Source organism: Podarcis vaucheri (genome assembly GCF_965113315.1).
Source record: "Podarcis vaucheri genome assembly, chromosome: 13".
Taxonomy (NCBI): domain Eukaryota; kingdom Metazoa; phylum Chordata; class Lepidosauria; order Squamata; family Lacertidae; genus Podarcis; species Podarcis vaucheri.
In genome coordinates, this window is record NC_138751.1 from 45300756 (window position 1) to 45322110 (window position 21355).

The 21355-nt window shown below is 48.3% G+C and overlaps 1 protein-coding gene across 1 annotated transcript in view; it reads right to left on the bottom strand.

Annotated features, from left to right (window-relative positions):
• Positions 1-21355, bottom strand: part of PLCD3 (phospholipase C delta 3) — a 90581-nt gene that overhangs the window by 12252 nt on the left and 56974 nt on the right. The window contains exons 6-12 of the mRNA XM_082194828.1: positions 17700-17901; positions 15741-15885; positions 11218-11370; positions 9584-9703; positions 6741-6776; positions 3518-3677; positions 1915-2031 (exon numbers count right to left, since the gene is read on the bottom strand). Coding sequence (XP_082050954.1) covers positions 1915-2031; positions 3518-3677; positions 6741-6776; positions 9584-9703; positions 11218-11370; positions 15741-15885; positions 17700-17901 — 933 coding nt within the window. The remainder of the gene's footprint in view (positions 1-1914; positions 2032-3517; positions 3678-6740; positions 6777-9583; positions 9704-11217; positions 11371-15740; positions 15886-17699; positions 17902-21355) is intronic.

Consider the following 21355-nt stretch of genomic DNA (forward strand, 5'->3'; position numbering starts at 1 on the left):
GCGGGAGGCCCCATCAGCTAAAGTGGTGCTTCAGGTTAAGAACAGTTTCAGGTTAAGAACGGACCTCCAGAACGAATTAAGTTCTTAGCCCGAGGTATCACTGTATTGGATTAAAAACGCCTGCATAGGCTGCGTAAGGCAAAGGGTGTTTATGGGAAAGGATCTGTAAAGGCGCCAGCGATCTCTCGCTGGGGGTCCCAATTGTCTCACTCCGTGCTCCTCCAACCGATTGCAGAGGACATGGTTGCTGGCCCGCTCTCCGCTGCGCTGCAGTGCCACCACTGCAGGTGGCCGGGGTGTGTATTGCATCTACCAGCTCAGCAGGAAATCGAGAAACACGGGGAATAAAGAGGGTTGCCGAGAGTTGGCTGGCTCTGGCCTGCTCCTCAGTAAGGATGCTTGAGGAATTTGGGTTGGTTTGGAGGGAGCGGCAGGGAGAGGCCAGCATTCCTGCAATGAACTCAACTGAACCGCAACTCCCAAATCAATGCGTGGATCGGAACGTGGTCTGGAATCCACAGCCTGACCAAACTCTGAGAGATAGCCCACATATACTAGAACATGAGAGAAGATGTGTATATGTGTGTGTGTACACAAACACGCACAAACACACACACACACAGAGCGATAGCAAATGTATCCAAAAATGCTCCTGAGAGTGACTGTACATGTTGATATGCTGTCCCTGCCCAGGAAATTGGACGGGGGAAGCCATCTTTTTTCTGGTACAATTTTCCTGGGAGGGGCGGCACATCGCCACATTTTCAACCTCAGGGTCATTTTCTAGGTGCACAGCAGCGACTGTTTGTTCTAGCTGCTCTGATAGCTAGAATCCTGTGTGGGATTTTTATTTTATTTTAAGAAAAACCATGGCCACACACACAGGCGAAAATGGAACAGAACAGGCTTTCTATCAGTCGTGTGGTAAAATTGACACAACCTAAAATGTTATTTTGGGGGGCGCTATTGGGTTTTTGTTTTTGTTTTTTATTATTATTTTCTGGTTTTATATCTTGATTTTATTCTGTCCTGAGACTCCCCCCAGGTATATAAATTCACTAATAAATAATTAAATAATAATAATAATAATAATAATAATAATAATAATAATAATAATAGAGGAAGACATTCGGCCACCCCTACTCCTCAGGGCCAGCACACCGTCACTCAGGCACAGATTAAGCTTCTTTTCCACTGTCCATCTTCCATCGCCTATTGAGGCAGCGAGGAGATGACTAGGATTGACCATTTCACAGTGGGAAGGAGGAACCTGGGTCCCCTGCTTCTAGGCTTCCAAGGAGCAGGGGTTCATGAGTTACCGTATTTTTCGCTCTATAAGATGCACCAGACCATAGGACGCACCTAGTTTGTGGAGGAGGAAAACAAGAAAAAAAATATTCTGAATCCAAGAAGCCAGAAGAGCGAGAGGGACCGCTGCTCACTGTTCTGGCTTCTGGGATAGCTGTGCGAAGCCTCTTCAGGGTAGGGGGAGCCTTCATCCCGCTGTCCTGAACAGGCTTCACGCGGCTATCCCATAAGCTAGAACAGCTAGAGGGAGCACTGTGCAGCACTGCGCTGTTCGGGTTTCTGGGATAGCTGCACAGCCTCTTCAGGGCAGCGGGATGAAGGCTCCCCATACCCGAAGAGGCTGTGCGCGGCTAATCCAGAAGCTAGAACAGCGAAAGGAGCGCTGCACAGTGATCCCTCTTCCTGTTCTGGCTTCTGGGATAGCTGCGCAACCTGCATTCGCTCCATAAGATGCACACATTTCCCCTTACTTTTTAGGAGGGGAAAGGTGTGTCTTATAGAGCAAAAAATACGGTATGTTCACCAGACCTATTTTTCACCCATGATGCTTATGGGAGGCTGAAGGGCAGGGGTGGGAAAGAGTCCCAGGGTTGGGTGGTCTCTTACCAAGTTGGCAGCCGGCGTTCCACATTTCCTGAGGGTTGTAGTTGGCAGAGTTCATCTTCAGACCCAGCGGGTAGATGCGGCTGAGGTGCCGGGCGTTGTATCGGACGAAAGGGATTCCTGCAAGGCAGAAGGGAGAGTTGCAGCCCCAGGCTCAAAGCAAGGAAAGGGGGCTGCGAATCGCAATACCCTTAACCAATCTCTACTTTAAGTACCGTGCAGAGAACAAGCCGATATTTCACTGGCATCACCAAGATGCCCAGGTTCAGCTAAGCAGCAGTGGGTCCGATACAGGGCCGGCCCTTCCATTAGGAAAGAGCAGGAAATTGCTATTTGTTATTGTTGTACTTTTGCTGTCATGGAGGGGAAGCGGAGCCTGAAAGGTTAACTGCCTCAGGTGCCCGAATAACTTGACTGGCTTTGGGTGTTATGCATCTTGACTTCGTGGGGGCAGGGCATTTGCTGTTCCCCCTGGGGCGGCAAAATGTCTTGGGCTAGCCGGCATGCTCAAAAGTTAGCAGGTTCCTTCCTGAATCTACAAGCTTTTGCCCAGGCCCCATTTCCCGGGCCCTGTCTCCCCCCAGACCAGTGCCATTATGCTCCATGTTTTGGCAACGAGGTAACCCAAATCTTGCAGCCTGTATTAATCAAACATACATATAAACCCTGAGGGAAAACCTGTAACTGCTGCCTTGCAGAACATCTCTGGGGGGAAGAAAAGGCTATGGAGTAAACCCTAAGGTAAAAGGTAAAGGACCCCTGGGTGGTTAAGTCCAGTCAAAGGCAACTATGGGGTGCGGCGCTCATCTCACTTTCAGGTCGAGGGAGCCGGTGTTTCTCCACAGACAGCTTTCTGAGTCATGACTAAACCGCTTCTGGCACAACGGAACATCGTGACGGAAACCAGAGCGCACAGAAACGCTGTTTACTTTCCCGCCGCAGTGGTAACTATTTATCTACTCGCACTGGTGTGCTTTTAAACTGCTAGGTTGGCAGGAGGTGGGACAGAGCAACGGGAGCTCACCCTGTCGCGGGGATGCGATCTGTTGACCTTCTGATTTGCAAGCCAAAGAGGCTCACACATCGAGAGTAGAGTCCCTAAGACGGTTGGATGTCTCCTTGTACGCTTCCTTCCGGCAACTACTGCAGGCAAGCTGGTGCCAAACATATTACTCTGCTTTCCTTTAGACCCCATCAATGAGGCTGGGGGGGGAGGTCTTGTCATCTGGGCAGCCCAATACCTCCATACACACTACCCAGGCTTGCACCCAGGGGAGATCACTTCAGTGCTGCTGACTCAGCAAAAACAACACGGGAGGCAGCAGTGATGAGTTACCGGTCTCTGCTGCCACAGCAGGCGCTGTGATTCTCCAGTGGTTTAGCTTCACCCCCACAGGTGCACTCCATTGTCTCTTGAGACAGACAGATGCAAGGAAGCATCACCCTTGTTCAGGCTGATCTTATAAGCTCACTCTATCCCCTAATACTGGCTGCATTCTCCATCTTCCTTGTAATTTTCCCTGATGCCCTGCCTTCAGACTTAAGAGTCACTCTTAGTTCCTCCTGTTCAGGGAATTCACCTGCTCACGTAAGAGCCAAACCTGACCTGATTCTTTGATCAGCTTCCTGGCTTTCCGCTCGCTGAATGAGCACATCTCTGTAGGCTGCTGGTGGCGCAGAGCTTGAGACAGACTTTGGAACGGGACGGACCGGCAATAGACAACCACATCAGAGAGTTCCCGCGAAATCTGCCCAGCATCCTTTGCCTGGGGAGAAAGATGTACAAAGAGCAAATGATTTCCAATTAAGATGACCCTCCCAGTCCTGCAGTTGAATTACTCCAAGCTTGCAAATAGCTACTGGCCTGGTAGCCTATAGAGTAGAGAGGAGGGTCTACCAGCCCATGGGCTTTATCCAGCCCGCCAATCTTCTCCATTTGACCCACAAGGCCATTTTGGGCAAGCCATGCCCACTTGCCCCATAGGTAAAGGTAAAGGGACCCCTGACCATTAGGTCCAGGCGTGGCTGACTCTGGGGTTGCAGCACTCATCTCGCTTTATTGGCCGAGGGAGCCGGCGTACAGCTTCCGGGTCATGTGGCCAGCATGACTAAGCCGCTTCTGGCGGACCAGACCAGCGCACAGAAACGCCGTTTACCTTCCCACCGGAGCGGTACCTATTTATCTACTTGCACTTTGATGTGCTTTCGAACTGCTAGGTTGGCAGGAGCAGGGACCGAGCAACAGGAGCTCACCCCGTTGTGGGGATTCAAACCGCCGACCTTCTGATCGGCAAGCCCTAGGCTCTGTGGTTTAACCCACAGTGCCTAGCCAAAAGTGGCTTTGTAGCACTTCCTAAGCTGGTAGGCACTTTGGAAGCGCTGCACAAAATGCTTTCCAAACCCTGGGTTCGGCACTTCCCAAGGGAAATGCTATGCAAAAGGCTCTGCAAGCTCCTTTTTTTTCTTTTCAGGTGTCTTGGGAGTGGACACCTATCGTCTGATACCTGGTAACTCCAAGCCTCCTGTTCTTTGGAGTGAAAGAAAAATGTCCCTTTAAAAACAAACAAACAGCTGATTGCAAGTCCTGTGTGGTGCTTTGTGCTACAGATCTCTATCTCCTCGTGCTGATGACACAGGTGAGCAGCCTCACCCACCTGTCAAATCTGGCCTGGCAGGATCAGAGACATAAAAGGTCTGGCCCACCTGCTGAGAAAGTTCACCGCCCCCCCGCTATATGGAGACTAACAATAGCTTCCTGGCAATCGGGCAGGAAGGCCTTTGTAAACTGGAGGCCAACTGATTCCTTATTTTCAGCCCTGCCAGAAATGAATGATGCACAAAGTGGAGAGAGAGATTTCAGGGCTGGTGTAAAGATATTTGTGAGACAGCTTTTTCGGACTAGCTTTCGGAAAGGCTGCATTGCTAGCTGGCCAAGGATGGATAACTTCCAAGGCTCAAGATGGTCTGGATCGTAATAATAATAATAATAATAATAATAATAATAATAATAATAATAATAATTTACTATTTGTAACCCGCCCATCTGGCTGGGTTTCCCCAGCCACTCTGGGCGGCTTCCACAGAGAGCAAAAATACACTAAAATGTCACACATTAAAAACTTCCCAGAACAGGGCTGCCTTAAGATGTCTTCTGAATGTCAGGTAGTTGTTTATAGCTTTGACATCTGATGGGAGGGCATTCCATAGGGCAGGTGCCACTACCGAGAAGGCCCTCTGCCTGGTTCCCTGTAGCTTTGCTTCTTGCAGGGAGGGAACCACCAGTAGGCCCTCGGCGCTGGACCTCAGCGTCCGGGCAGAACGATGGGGGTGGAGACGCTCCTTCAGGTATACTGGGCCGAAGTCGTTTAGGGCTTTAAAGGTCAGCACCAACACTTTGAATTGTGCTCGGAAACATACTGGGAGCCAACGTAGGTCTTTCAAGACTGGTGTTATGTGGTCTCAGCGGCCATGTGCTGTGGTCTCAGAGGATCATGTGCTGTTCTATCACCAAGACCGGGCTGTCTACAGTGGCGGGATTGCAGGCTCAGGTTGGCAACCCTTTTCTCCAGGAAGCTGCCGTGAGTGGCACAGAAGAATAAGGATCCTAGGTCCTGTTACTGCAACCAGTGGTTCAGACTCCCCTGGTCTGAGGATCACAGAGAATTTCATTCACTGGGGGGGACGGGACCCTGTGACTGAAAAACCACCTGTGCAAGGAGTGGATTTCCCTGCACTTTCCTGGCTTGCGTGGGCAGGGGTATGTGCCCTGTCAAAATCTGCACCTCCTTTTTGGATATTTCCCAGGTATGTGCAGGTCCTGCTTGCGGAACACAATGTGCTCCCTTGAAATCATTCATTAGGCTTGCATTCGCAAAACAAATTGGCTATTTCCATTGATTCCTATGAGTAAATTTCTAATAATAATAATAATAATAGTAACAACAATTATTTATACCCCGCCCATCTGGCTGGGTTTCCCCAGCCACTTTGGGCGGCTCCCAACAGAATATTAAAAACACGATAAAACATCAAACATTAAAAACTTCCCTAAACAGGGCTGTCTTCAGATGTCTTCCAATAGTCTGATAGTTGTTTATTTCCTTGACATCTGATGGGAGGGCATTCCACAGGGCGGGCACCATTACTGAGAAGGCCTCTCTCCCTGGTTCCCTGTAACCTCAATTCTCACAGTGAGGGAACCGCCAGAAGGCCCTCAGAGCTGGACCTCAGTGTCTGGGCTGAACGATGGAGGTGGAGAAGCTCATTCAGTTATACTGGGCCGAGGCCGTTTAGGGCTTTAAAGCTCAGCACCAACACTTTGAATTGTGCTCGGAAACGTACTGAGAGCCAATCTAGGTCTTTCAGGACCAGTGTTATATGGTCTCGGCGGCCACTCCCAGTCACCAGTCTAGCTGCTGCATTCCCTACCACTTAAATTTGACCCCCCCCAAAAGCAAAAAATATCAAACAGGAAAACCTAGAAAAAAATGCTCTCTGATTTGTCCAATCACTCCCTGCTTCAGCCAACCAGCAAAAGGCAAGCATGGAAATAAAAAATGCCCTCTGTTCCAGTCGCTGAAGCTGCAGTGTGTATAGTGAGGTTTGGGTACGAATTCCTCATGGTCAGATAAGTGAATCTTTGCATAGGAAATAGAAGTGATGGGAAGCTTTCCCTCCACTAAGTTGCAGATCTACCAACCACCTATCCAAGCAAAGAGAAACCATGACGCATTTGGTTTTACGTGACTGGGGGCGGACGAGATACAACTTCGCCCATTAGCCTCGACATCCCCTGCGACAGCCCTTTCCAGGAATCAAGACGTACTCACCTGCAATGGTTTAATCCCTTGAAGAGAATGCGTAGACTAGAAGGGGAAAAGAAAGAGAGAGAGACCCTCCTGTGAGAAACAAAATACATCTATGGATATTTCGAAGGGGCATATCTAAGAACAAATGGCCAATCTGGGTCAGACTAAAAAGTCCCTCTAGTCTAGCATCTCTCCCCACACAGTGGACAATCAGGGGCCTCTGGGAAGCCCGCAAGCAGCAGGACCTGAGGGCAATAAATACCGTATTTTTCGCTCTATCAGACGCACCAGACCACAAGGCGCACCTAGTTTTGGAGGAGGAAAACAAGAAAAAAAATATTCTGAATCCCAGAAGCCAGAACAGCAAGAGGAATCGCTGTGCAGTGAAAGCAGCAATCCCTCTTGCTGTTCTGGCTTCTGGGATAGCTGTGCAACCTGCATTCGCTCCATAAGACGCACACACATTTCCCCTTACTTTTTAGAAGGGAAAACGTGAGTCTTATAGAGCAAAAATTACAGTAGATTCCTCTCCCACAGTTGGTTTCCCAGCTGTCTCTTATCCTAGATGTAGCATCATGTGTGCAGAGAATGGTGACCCATATGACCATGGGTCAGGAAACTAAACCTTATGAAGAACGGTCGAAGGAGCTGGGTATGTTTAGCTTGGAAAAGAGGAGACCGAGAGGGGAGATATGACAACTATATTCAAATATGTCAGGGGCCGTCACATGGAAGATGGAGCTAGCTTGTTTTCTCCTGTTCCGGAGGCTAGGACCCGAACCAAACGGCTTCAAGTGACAAGGAATGAGATTCCAACTAAACTTCAGGAAGAACTTTCTGACAATAAGAGCTGTTTGACAGCGGAACGGTCTCCCTCGGGAAGCGATAGACTCCCCTTCCCTGGATGTTTTTAAGCAGAGGTCGGGTGGCCATCCGTCATGGGTGATTTCGCTGACATCCCTGCATCGCAGGGGGTTGGACTAGATGACCCATGGGGTCCCTTCCAACTCAACAGTTCTGTGATTCATGATCATTACTGGTGGCCACTCACAGATTTATCCTGTGTGAACCTGTCTAATTGTCAGGCTTTGGGGAATTGGTTTCCTCCCCCCGTGGCAGTAGATAAAGAAACGCCTTACCAGTTAGAATCTTTAATAATCACAATGAGAGAACAAAGAACACATCTCCTAGAAATGGCGGTGCTCCCAATTAAGGGATACTCTCCCCCCCCGTCCCTATTAATCTACGTCACTCCTACGTCTTGTGATCTGAGCTTGTACCCCCTGGACTTTCTATTCTGATACCTTCTGGGCTCTCTGTGACTTTGGAGAAGGGGTGTGAATGCTGTCCAGAGACTATGAATCTCTTAACCCTCTCTCTCTTCCAGGGTTTCTTCTCCTAGCTATTCCCCATCCAGTATTTCCCAGCTTCTGCTTTCTGAACTATGCCCCTCTGCAAACCACTCTTCCAAATCTATGCTGTCCTCCTGCACCTGGGAAGATTCAGGGTCAGGATCGGGGGTGGGGGTGGCTCCCACCATTCTTCCTGAGTGCAGCGCTCCTCAGCTGCACTGGCTCCCGGTGGAGTACAGGTCGGCTTTAAGCAGCTGGTTTTAACCTTTAAAGCGCTATGCGGCCTAGGACCCTCGTACCTACAGGACCACCTCTCCTGGTATGCCCTGCAGAGGACCTTACGGTCCACAAATAATATATTGGATGTCCCGGGCCTCAAGGAGGTTAAACTGGCCTCAACCAGGGCCAAGGCCTTTTCAGCTTTGGCCCCAGCCTGGTGGAACACTCTGTCGCAGAAGACCAGGGCCCTGCGGGACTTGACATCCTTCCGCAGGGCCAGCAAGACGGAGTTGTTACACCTGGCCTTTGGTCCGGGCCCAGTGTGTCCCCACTCTATGGGACCCTGTAAGTTAGCTCTTTGACACTTTTATCAGCTCATGTGGGACCAACATGTACAGCTGGCCTTGAAGAATACATGAGGTTCAGAATCCCTATAGTTGTAGGGATTAAATTAAATGATTCGTGGGAAATTATAATTTTTAAGCTGTATTTTAATTAATTGTTTGATTGTGTTTTAATGTATTTGATAGGTGATGTTAGCCGCCCTGACCCCAGTCTTGGCCGGGGGTGGGGTATAAATAAAATTTTACTTACATACTCAGCACGGTCCCTGACACTAGGTAAAGGTAAAGGGACCCCGACTGTTAGGTCCAGTCGCGGACGGCTCTGGGGTTGCGGCGCTCATCTCAATTTATTGTTCGAGGGAGCCGGCGTACAGCTTCCGGGTCATGCGGCCAGCATGACTAAGCCGCTTCTGGAGAACCAGAGCAGTGCACAGAAACGCCGTTTACCTTCCCGCCGGAGCGGTACCTATTTATCTACTTGCACTTTGACGTGCTTTTGAACTGCTAGGTTGGCAGGAGCAGGGACCGAGCAACGGGAGCTCACCCCGTCGCGGGGATTCGAACCGCCAACCTTCCGATCGGCAAGCCCTAGGCTCTGTGGTTTAACCCACAGCACCACTCGTGTCCCTGACACTAATCCTCTTTAAAATCTAATCCTCTTTAAAAGCCATATAAGCTAGTGGACATCATCACATCTTGATATTCCATGGTCAGTTAGCATATTCAGTTTAGGGAGGTTTGCCCCTTTAGGGTTTTTTCCTGAACACTTCTTGAGCACGTATAAACTTTCAGGGCTCCCCCAAGCTTGTTGATCCCTCCATCTATCTTCTCAGTAGCTTTGGCTATGTCTGCCAGCACTCAGCCAATAGTTTGCTATTAATGAGACAGCTTATCCATGTCATTTTTCTCTCTCTTAGGGGAAGGGGTCTAATCACTGCTGTGTCCTCACCTTATCTTCCTCTTCCTCCTGCATTTCTTCCTCGGGATTTGTGATGTAGCTCATTCTTTCGGGATCACCCTTGTCCTCTGGCAACTTCTTTGCCTTCACCAATATCTTCCACTTTAACTGCTGTGGGGTTTGAAGGAGTGGAGTTTAAACAGCTTAATTCTCTAACGAAACCTTGCACGTGAAATTGGAATAACCCAATTAGCGGAGGCGTCAGGGCTCCAGAATTTGCCCAGGGCCCGAATAGAATTGGGCGAATATTTTGGTTTGGGTTTCTCCCATTTTTCCATTTTTAAATTCAGTTATCTACATCCGTTTGCATTTTTTTAAAAAACAATGCTAATGAAAATTCATCAGCGAGCGTCTCTCCCAACTGGTATTCAGCAAGTTGGTATTCAATTTTTCCTAATACATGCAATTTTTTCAGAATCACTTTCCCTAATATAATGATTTTTTTTGTACGCCATTTCCTCCATTATATGCATTTTAATGCACACTTTGCTCCAGTATATGCATTTTTGTACACCTTACTTGGCTGAAAAATGCACTATTGCAGAATGTGAAGAACTGTAGATTTTGAAGGATGGGTGTGTTTCAATTCATGTGCTGTTTTGCAAAGCGCAAACTACGCAGCTTGGCCTTTGAATGCAATCTGAATCAAAAAGGCTGGCCAGCCCAACAGTGCCAGCATTCTCACTTTGCTCCTGCAAAATTCAATGAATATTTGAATTGTTCAAATATATAAAAGGATGTCACATAGAGGAGGGAGAAAGGTTGTTTTCTGCTGCTCCAGAGAAGCGGACACGGAGCAATGGATCCAAACTACAAGAAAGAAGATTCCACCTAAACATTAGGAAGAACTTCCTGACAGTAAGAGCTGTTCGACAGTGGAATTTGCTGCCAAGGAATGTGGTGGAGTCTCCTTCTTTGGAGGTCTTTAAGCAGAGGCTTGACAACCATATGTCAGGAGTGCTCTGATGGTGTTTCCTGCTTGGCAGGGGGTTGGACTCGATGGCCCTTGTGGTCTCTTCCAACTCTATGATTCTATTTTTGTGGGGTGCAAATGTGAATCGGACGTCTGATAGTCCTGGCCATAAAGTGTCTTGTTCACACCTGTTAGGTGTTAAGACCCTACATCCCTTACAAGAACTAATTACCTTACTAGGACTAAAAAGGAAGCTGGATGAAGAAATTCTTGCAATAACTCAGCTACCCAAAGTCCATTAGGCTGCCATTTCCCTCCACATAATCTTTTTGGATATCAGTACTGCACAAGTCCAAACATCTGGCATTGGGTACCAAAATTTCATCTTGGCTTTTGTTGTTGTTGAAAGCAAAGTTTATTAAAGCTAGAACAGGTAATCTATTTGTCAAGTCAACCTCCTCGTTGACTTTGGTTTTCTCCTCAACAAAATTCCCAGCCTGACTGTATATCACAGGTGATATGAGGCACATAACCTAAGACGACACTAGAAGTAAATCAAGAAGGGAGATCTTTTGGCCATCCAGATGTTTTGGAACTACAGCTGCCACCAGCCCCAGTCAAGCATAGCCAAATGGCCGAGGCTGATGGGAGTCGTAGTCCAACCAAGTCTGGAGGGTCAAAGATTCCCCACCCTTGCCCTAAATGGTGTTACCTCTGGTGATGGGAGCTGTTTGGGCGTGTCTCCATCCAGTGGTTGGGTCACAAGCATGTTCCCTAAAATAGCCTTCATGTGGCGCGCCATCTTGGACTGCTGTTCCGGCCCACAGTGGTTTTCCAGAGAGAGAATCACAGGATAAGAAGAATGCTGAGGAGACAAGATGGAGTCAGAAGGAATCTGCCACCTCCAAGATTCTTTCCCCAACCCTTCAAATGATTACTTTTTTTTCTTTTTTAAATAAACACACACACACACACCACTAAGCATTTTACTCTGGCTTGCATGAAATTGTGTGTCCATTTGCAACCTCAAAACATTTTAGGAACTGTTTCATCCTAGCTTTTCATGTGTTGATCATTCGCTGGTTAGAATGAATTTCTTTTTTTCTCTACTCATGTTATGCTTTCCTAATTGCATTAGATGGTTAGCTTTAATTCTCGGTAGTGGCACAAACCCTGTGGAACGCCCTCCCATCAGATGTCACGGAGATGAGTAACTATATAACTTTTAGGAGACATCTGAAGGCAGCCTTGTATAAGGAAGCCTTTTAATAAGTATAAGGTAAAGGTAAAGGTACCCCTGCCCGAACGGGCCAGTCTTGACAGACTCTAGGGTTGTGCGCTCATCTCACTCTATAGGCCGGGAGCCAGCGCTGTCCGGAGACACTTCCGGGTCACGTGGCCAGCGTGACAAAGCTGCATCTGGCGAGCCAGCGCAGCACACGGAACGCCGTTTACCTTCCCGCTGGTAAGCGGTACCTATTTATCTACTTGCACCCGGAGGTGCTTTCGAACTGCTAGGTTGGCAGGCGCTGGGACCGAAAGACGGGAGCGCACCCCACCGCGGGGATTCAAACCGCCGACCTTTCGATCGGCAAGCCCTAGGCGCTGAGGCTTTTACCCACAGCGCCACCCGCGTCCCTTTAATATGTATAGTTTTGCAGTAATACCTTCGGTGTCGAACTTAATCCGTTCCGGGAGTCCGTTTGACTCCCAGAACCATTCAAAAACCAAGGCATGGCTTCTGATTGGCTGCAGCTAGCTCCTGCAGCCAATTGGAAGCCGCAGAAGTCGCGCTGAACGTTCAGCTTCCAAAAAACGTTCGAAAACTGGAACATGTCCGTGTTTTTGGTGTTCGGGAGCCAAAACGCACAAGTACCAAGGCGTTCGAGAACCAAGGTACGATTGTATTATGTTTTTATATATGTTGGAAGCTGCCCAGAGTGGCTGGGGCAACCCAGTCATATGGGTGGTGTACAAATGATAAGAAGAGGAGGAGGAGGAGGTGAAGAAGAAGAAAAAGAGGCCGCAAGCGCGACACAATGGCAAGTAGCCCTCTCTGGCTATTATCCCCCAGCAACCAGAATTCAGGCTAGCATTTGTGCCAATCTAGAATTCACAGAAATGTGGTGGTGAGGTTTTTTTTTAATGATACGGTGAACATGCTTTCTGGTTCCTGTAAACAGATAGGCACAATCAGTTGCAAGCTCCATCTTTCAGCACAGGGAAGGGTTCTCCTCCTGTTTCTTGCAACTCCACCAATAAGTGGGAGAAGAGCACCAAAGGATGCCAATATTACTTCACACCTTTTTTCCGGAGTAGCAGGACGTTCCAGAGGCAGATGTTCAGGGTTATGCTGAATTGGATGGAAAGCAAGAATGCAGCTACTCCCAAAACAACATCCGTTTGGCGCTCCGAGAATCTACGTAAATATCTGGCTTCTCCCAGCCAGGTTCCTGTTAGCCATGTTTTCAAGTCAGCCTCAAACCCAAACCTGTTGTGTCTCTTTCTCGCCAAATTAAAGATTGCAAAAGCAGTTCCTCAGAAAACCCCACCCAGCCAGGTAGTATTTGGGCCAGATTCCAAAAGCATAGAGTAACAATCAGCCTTCATTAATCTGGTCTTCCTCAGGTACTATTAAGGGAGCAGGGGAACATTTTGTATAATGGAAAAGAGTCTTTTCATAACACGGTGGCATGCGTAATGTGAGTTGCGACATCAGCTCAGCTTGCACATGACACTAAAGGTTTATTGCAAACAAGCAAATAGGTGTATTCCCAGAGCAAAGGTCACAGCGGCAACATCCTTCTCCCAATTCTACTTCCTCCATAATACCCAGGGCTAAGCCATGGTTTGGTTTACCATTACACTGAGATGTAACCAAGGTTTGCTCTCAGTTTTGCTGCTCATGGTTAGTTGGGGGAGACAAACCACAAGCCAGGGTTTGGACGTAATCCTAAAATAAATGATGGGTCAGCACTGGGCAGTGCAGCAGGACCACACGAGAAGCCCAGCAGGGGCCATCTTCATTCCAGTCAATCAATACAGTTTATTGTATATAGCCAAAGGCCTTCATAATGAACAGTAGAGGGCAAAAAGCAAGGCATTCCTCTAAAATCGCACAACGTAAGTCTGCACACGTCTATAGCATTAAAATTTGCAGCACAAAATTTTAAAGTTACAATGCATTGACATAACTGGAGCAAAGCTTCTTAGCTGCCAGAGCAAAATTGTCTACCAGAATTGTAATTTGTAGATATTTATCAGCTTAGCGTTCTACTATCACTTCCTGGCAGGGGGGAGGGGATTGATCCGAGAACCAATAAAGAATAGGGGATGAAAAAAAATTCGCTGTGCACCGTATATAAAGGGCAGGTCAACAAATTGATTGCCTGATTACATCCATAAACGCATTCCCATTCCAATATGAGCTATTATTTCTAGGAGCCCACACATTTGCTCAATCACACTAAACCATGGTTTGGCTTGGCATTACATGCAAACCAGTGTTCCGTGTAAGGTAAAGGTAAAGGGACGCCTGACCATTAGGTCCAGTCGCGGACGACTCTGGGGTTGTGGCGCTCATCTTGCTTTAATGGCCAAGGGGGCCGGCGTACAGCTTCCGGGTCATGTGGCCAGCATGACTAAGCCGCTTGTGGCGAACCAGAGCAGCACACGGAAACACCGTTTACCTTCCTGCCGGAGCAGTACCTATTTATCTACTTGCATTTTGACGTGCTTTCGAACTGCTAGGATGGCAGGAGAAGAAGAAGAAGAAGAGTTTGGATTTGATATCCCGCCTTTCACTCCCTTTAAGGAGTCTCAAAGCGGCTAACATTCTCCTTCCCCTTCCTCCCCCACAACAAACACTCTGTGAGGTGAGTGGGGCTGAGAGACTTCAAAGAAGTGTGACTGGCCCAAGGTCACCCAGCAGCTGCATGTGGAGGAGCAGAGACGCGAACCTGGTTCCCCAGATTACGAGACTACTGCTCTTAACCACTACACCACACTGGAGCAGGGACCGAGCAACGGGAGCTCACCCCATCGCGGGATTTGAACCGCCGACCTTCTGATCACCAAGTCCTAGGCTCTATGGTTTAGACCACAGCACCACCCACGTCCCTGTGTTCCGTGTATGAGGCTATTAAATCAGTCTTTGTGTTTCACGTATTGTGAAGGTGAAGGCCACGTTGCCTAGATAAGAGGTAGTCACCTGGTGCCTTCTGCATGTTAATGGGACTCCCAACGCCCACCAGCCCCAGCCAGTTATGACCAACGGTGAGAGATGATGCGAGCTGCAATCTAACAGCATATCTGAATGGCTCCTTGTTGGCGGCCCCATTGTTGCATTAAAATGCCTTCTGCATTATCAATATTTGCACACATACAACAGAAGGTACCCCCACCTAAACAAGCAACAGTTGTTGTTTTTTAATGCTTAATCCAACGGGTTTTTTAAAAAGGCTTAACTACTTCGAGTACAAAAACTTTCTTTTAAAAAAATGCAAACCAGATACCATCGTTTGGAATTGTCTAGAATTGTACCCACTGTGACCTTTGCATGCACCGCCTTTGAAAAAGGAAGCTTGCACAATCGTTTCCAGCAATTACCGTATTTTTCGCCCTATAGGATGCACTTCTCCCCCTCCAAAAATGAAGGGGAAATGTGTGTGCGTCCTATGGGGCGAATCCAGGCTTTCGCTGAAGCCTGGAGAGCGAGAGGGGTTGGTGCGCACCGACCCCTCTCTCTCTCCAGGCTTCAGGAAGCTCTGCGCAAGCCGCGGGAGCCCTCCCATGGCTTGGCTGCCTCTTATCCCGAAGCCCCGGCGCGCTCAGCAGTCGCGCCAGGGCTTCGGGTAGCTCTGCGCAAGCCGTGGGAGGGCTCCTACGGCTTGCGCAGAGCAGCCTGTTCTGGGGGCTGGGGAAGCTCGGGCTTCCCCCGCCCCACCCCTGCACCTGGGGGGGAAATAAAAATATTTTTCTTTATTTCCCCCCCAAAAAACTAGGTGCGCCTTATGGACCGGTGCGTCCTATGGGGCGCAAAATACGGTAAATCTGCTCATGAATCACGATACAGCTAAGTGACTAAGTGGTTGGGCAGCGAAGAAAGCTTCTGAAAGAAATGTTTGGGCCTCAGAACATCAAATGCAGCTCCTTCTCCCTTCTGAGGATCCTTAAGAACTGAAATCAATCAATCTTCTTGCTACCCGCATTTCTGAAAACTCTGGCTTAGCCTACCTTGAATGCATGGTCCCGGATGCTTTCAATCACATCCCGGAAGAGGATCTTGGAGGTCAGAGTGTGGCCGTGGTAGATGATGGGCTCCCCGTTGGAGCCCTCCCAGCAGTCAAGCTCCACACAGCGACACCCCTTCATCAAAGCCCTGCCGAAGACAGAAATGGGGTGAGGTGATGATGGACTCTGCGTTTCAGCCCTCTGCCAGTCAAGGAGCTGTCAGGAGAGCACAGGTCATCCACAGGGCAGGAAAGAACGTGAGGCATGAGATGCAATTAGCATCTAGGATTTGATCAGTCTTAGAGAGTCAGGGAGAATTGTGACACCTTGCCCAACCTCAGAGATGGACCGTCGGCCAATATAGGCCAAGGGGTCAAGTTCCAGTTCAGGCCAACAAGGGTCAAGGGTCGTTCAGCCCGGACACTGAAATTCAGCGCCAAGGGCCTTCTGGCAGTTCCCTCATGGCGAGAAGTGAGGTTACAGGGAACCAGACAGAGGGCCTCCTCGGTAGTGGCACCCGCCCTGTGGAACGCCCTCCCTTCAGATGTGAAGGAAATAAGCAGCTATCCTATCTTGAAAAGACATCTGAAGGCAGCCCTGTTCAGGGAGTTTTTAGTATTTAATGCTGTACTGTTTTTAACACTTGATTGGGAGCCACCCAGAGTGGCGGGGGAAACTCAGCCAGATGGGCGGGGTATAAATAATAAAAAATTGTTGTTGTTGTTGTTGTTGTTGTTCTTGTTGTTGTTTTACAGGTCGGAGATGCAATCGCACATCAGGAAGCGCAAGGAGGGAAAAGGAAGAGTCTGTGTTACTATTTAGCACAAGACGTTGCTCAGTTCTGCAAGGTGTACAGCAGCCCGGGTCTTGGTGCCTGAGTCCTGAGTTCAAGTCCTCCAGCCCCTTACAGGGAGCCAGGCAAGTGTTGTGCTAGCTGGCACTCTTCAAACAAACTTTACGCAGTATGATCCACTAACTTCAAGGTGTAAACAGCTTGTGCCTTTCCACCCAAGGGACGGCTCAATTTCCCACACATTGTTCCGCAGGGCTCCTTCGGGGATTATGGGCCACATAATTAACGGAATCACCTGAGCTGAGGAAAGCGAAATGCGTTGTTCTCTCTCCAGGTACCTGGTTGTCCTTCAGTAATCCTGCCTTGCCATGTGGCCTCCTTCCCCCCTGGCCTGTTCAAAGCAGCCCCACCAACCAACCAACCAACCAGATTCCTCTCTCCACTCCAGCTCACCCACTGCCTCTCTGCATGCCCTGGCCAAAATGTTGCAGCCAATGGCCATGCACCCACCATTATTTGCTGGAATCCTTTACCTATCCCTATTATATTTTATTAGGTTATATTTTCTGAGAATCCTCCGGAAAAACAATCTCTAAGGACCTGTTGATGGCATTTTGCCACTGCACTGTGGAGAGCGTATTAACTTATGGTCTCTGTGTGTGGTTTGGGAGCTGTACGGCCAGGGAAAAAACAATGCTATCCAGGGTTGTAAAGACTGCAGAGAGAATAATTGGGTGCACTCTTCCCACCTTAGATCAAATCTACGCTTCCAGGTGCCATAAGAAAGCGGCAGAGATAGTGCAGGATAGTACGCACCCCGGAAATGATCTCTTTCAGCTTCTGCCTTCTGGAAGAAGGTATAGGGTTATAAAGGCCAGGACTAGCCGCCTGAGAAACAGTTTCTACGCAAATGCAATTCTGGTTCTAAACGCAGCATAAGGGGTCTTTATAGTATAGTGTATTTTAAAATGGGGTTCAGAGTTTTTAGGGGTTTTTGAATGTTTTATGTAGTTTTTATGTAGTTTTTCAATTTCATTGTTCCGCATGGGACAATGACAATAAAGATATTGTATGTATCGTATACCAGCACCCCTTGCCATCTGAAAGCAATTACTGGGACTCACTCTGGCTACAGCTTTTCTGTTGCTTCGGCCACAAAAGCTGCTTACCTGATGTAGGCCTCAGTGCTACTGGCGCCGCCAATCTGGTTCTGCGTCAGGTAGGTGTTATGGGAGGACGAGATGAAGTAATGGCACAGGGGCTGCGTCATGTCCTGGTATATCTTTGCGTGGCCCTGGTTGAGGATGTCTCCGGCCGACGACAGCAGGTACATCATGAAGCCATCCATCATCATGAGATTGTGCTGCCTGGCTGTGGGACGAAGACGTGGTTAGCTGAGAGAGTTTCAGACTCCACCCATCCGGCGTATTTCAGCGTACGCATTTCCTAAGAACGGCGCGTCTTGCCAAATGCAAGGTGGTTCATGTTAGTGAGATTTGGAAGCAATACAGAACACAAGCAAGTGAGAAGATTAAAGGTTTTATTCTAAACAGCAAGCATTAGTGCACACCCCGGAAATGATCTCTTTCAGCTTCTGCCTTCTGGAAGAAAGTACAGGGTTATAAAGACTAGGACTAGCTGCCTGAGAAACAGTTTCTACCCCAATGCGATTTTGGCTTTAAACGCAGTATAAGGAGTCTCTATGGGAGTATATTGTATTTAAAAATGGGGTATCAGAGTTTTTAGGGGACTAACCAGGTTGGGATAGCTGGGATAGTAGGCTTGTTGGTTTTCGAATGTCTTATGTAGATTTTTCAATTACGTTGTTCTATATGGGACAATGACAATAAAGATTATCATATCGTATTATATACATTACCAAGCAAACGCTTCATTCTGCCACTGGGAAGCCCTCAAGAAGTGGTGAGGCTATCCCCCAGGCGCATAGCTGTCAACGTTTCCCTTTTTTAAGGGAAATTTCCTTATTCCGAATAGGATTCCTCGCAGGAAAAGGGAAAAGTTGACAGCTATGCCCAGGTGGCCTTTGCTGGCACAGCCCCACAGCCTACAGTCAGAACACGAGCTTTACAGAACTATGCCCCAAAACCATCCGATTTATAGATAGCTGACCTGTTAGCCTACGTGCCTTGCCCAGCAAGCCAGTGCAGATTATTAATTGGCTAGCCCCCTCTTCCAATACTGCACGTTCCTCCAAACAATGTCTAACATCAAAGAAGGTCAGAAGGTGCCATGCGTTGTCACTTCTTCCTTCCACCAGATTATACATTAAAGGCTGCTCTCAGCCATCCAAGAGCAGAACAAGAGATAGAGAGGGGGAAGTAAACAGAGGCAGGAAAAGATGACCATTTCAGATCACAAAACTACTCAAAATTACAAATATCTTTCGGAAAAGGTTGCCTCCAAACATTGTAAAAGTGGCCAAAAATATACAATATGGAAGTTGTGTGACAGCTATCGGAAGCAGATTTTCCCCATCTCATTCTTCCACAAGGCCAAGTTTGCAATATGATTCCTTGTTTTATAAAGCAGGGATGCTCCTCTCCTGCTGTTGAGTGTCAAGCAAAAATCCCGACTTGCACTGATCCAGAGTCCCCTGCTATGTGCAAAGCGGGAAACGCTAGCTTGCTGTTGGTCTCTGGCTTATTTTCCCGGTCCGTCCCTCTGTTGGGCTCTGGTTTATTTTTCTGGCTAGTTGATCGACATCAAGCCAGATTTGCCATTTGGACACAGCAGGGAACTCTGGCTTTTTACCAGTCGGGATCTCCATGTTGGAAGCTGATGTGCAATGGGCAGTTGTGGAGCATGAGGCTAGATGCTGCCCCAGTGCTACTCCTCCCAGCTGCAGCCGTCCTGCTGCTTGCCGGGACTAGGTAGGGCACAGGAAGCACCAGGTTGGCAGTAGCAGTAGGCACAAGCGTGGGCGCATAGATGCTTGCCACTGCTGCCAACTCGAGGTTTCTTCTGCCCTTGACACCTGCAGCCAGGTGGGCAGCACAGCATCATACGCCACACTCTGCAACTGGTGGCAAGAAAAAGGAAGAGGCAAGAGAGGAGGACTCATTCCAGCCACTTGATCTTGGCTTAAGAAAACTATGGTTCACAAACAATGGTTGGTGACCTAGAATGATTGTGCAAACCATGGTTTAAGTCTAGAATGATCATACAATCCATGGTTTATGACCTAGAATGATCATACAATCCATGGATTATGACCTAGAAGGATAGTACAAACCATGGATCAAGTCTAGAACGATCGTACAAACCATGGTTCGAGTCTAGAATGATAATACAAACCATGGTTCAAGTCTAGAATGATAATACAAACCATGGTTTAAGTCTAAAATCATACAAACCAATGTGCAATGCAACAAAACATACCATGGGATGCTATTGTACTTTCTTTTCCACCACCCCACTCAACTTTGCACTCTGCTTTTTGTGGGGGAGGGGGGAGGACAGCAGAGAAACAAAAGCATCGTGATCTGTTATATATACCGTATTTTTCGCCCTATAGGACGCACTTTTCCCCCTCCAAAAATGAAGGGGAAATCTGTCTGCGTCCTATGGGGCGAATGCAGGCTTTCGCTGAAGCCTGGAGAGCGAGAGGCGTCAGTGCGCACTGACCCCTCTCGCTCTCCAGGCTTCAGGAAGCTATCTGCAAGCATTGGGAGCCTGGCGGGAGTTCCCGCCGGGCTCGCAAGGCTTGCGGGCAACAGCCTGTTCTGGGGGCTGGGGTCGGGGGAAGCTCAGGCTTCCCCCGCCCCCCACCCTGCAAGCTCCAGGAGCGATGGCAAGGTTGAGCACAACTTCGCCTTCGCTCCCGGACCCCCAGCCCAGAGGCTAAAAACAAAGCCAGGACAGCTAGCGGGATCCATCCCGCTCGCTGTCATGGGTTCCTAACTCTTTGGGGCTCAGGGGGGAATTTTTTTTTCTTTATTCCCCCCCCCCAAAAAATGTGTGCCCTATGGGCCGGTGCGCCCTATAGGGCGAAAAATACGCTAATCACGATTTCTGTCCCTCCCTCCCCTTTACATTCCTCTGCCTTGTTATGTTCCTTTCGACTGATGTTATTGCTGCGCCGGCTGTTTTCGTTGCAAGATATTATGCTGTAATTATAATATGGAAAAATCAATGAAGTGCTTGTTGCTGTCGTTTTGTTTTTTTTTAAAAAAGCATGATGAAATTGTGTCTTTTGTGTGTGTATGTGGAAGAGAGGACGAAGGAGATACTGCTGCTTTCAGTGACCAGCACGTATACTCCCCATAATGTGTAGTTTCGAGCCATGGACTTCAATTTTATGGGGCGGCACACAGATTATAGCTTTCCAAAGACTCGGGGGCAGTGTGGTGTCATTATTTATATAATGCCATCTAGACATGGTGCTTTGCAAAGGACAGGAGTGCCAGACTCCTTATCCGAAAGGGCTTGCAATCTGAAAATAGTAACAGGGGAGAGATGAAAGCTGACAGAAGCAGAGAAAGAACATGCCATCATTACAGTTACATGTACTTAGGTTTGGTCGTATTTATTTATTTAGTCATTGCATTTTTATTCCAGATTTCCCCCCGCCCCAGGAGCTCAAGGTGGCGTGCAAGGGTCTCTCCCCAACTCTTTTAATCCCCAAAACCAATCTGTGCCGTAGGTTAGGCTGAGAGTCTGTGAGTGGCCCAAGGTAACCCAGCAAACCACATGGTTGAGAAGCGATTTGAACCCTGGTCTCCCAGGGACCCCACTGGCTCTCAGAATAAAAACACAAACACACCATTATAATAGACAGTCGGGACTAGGAATTCCCCGCTCCAAC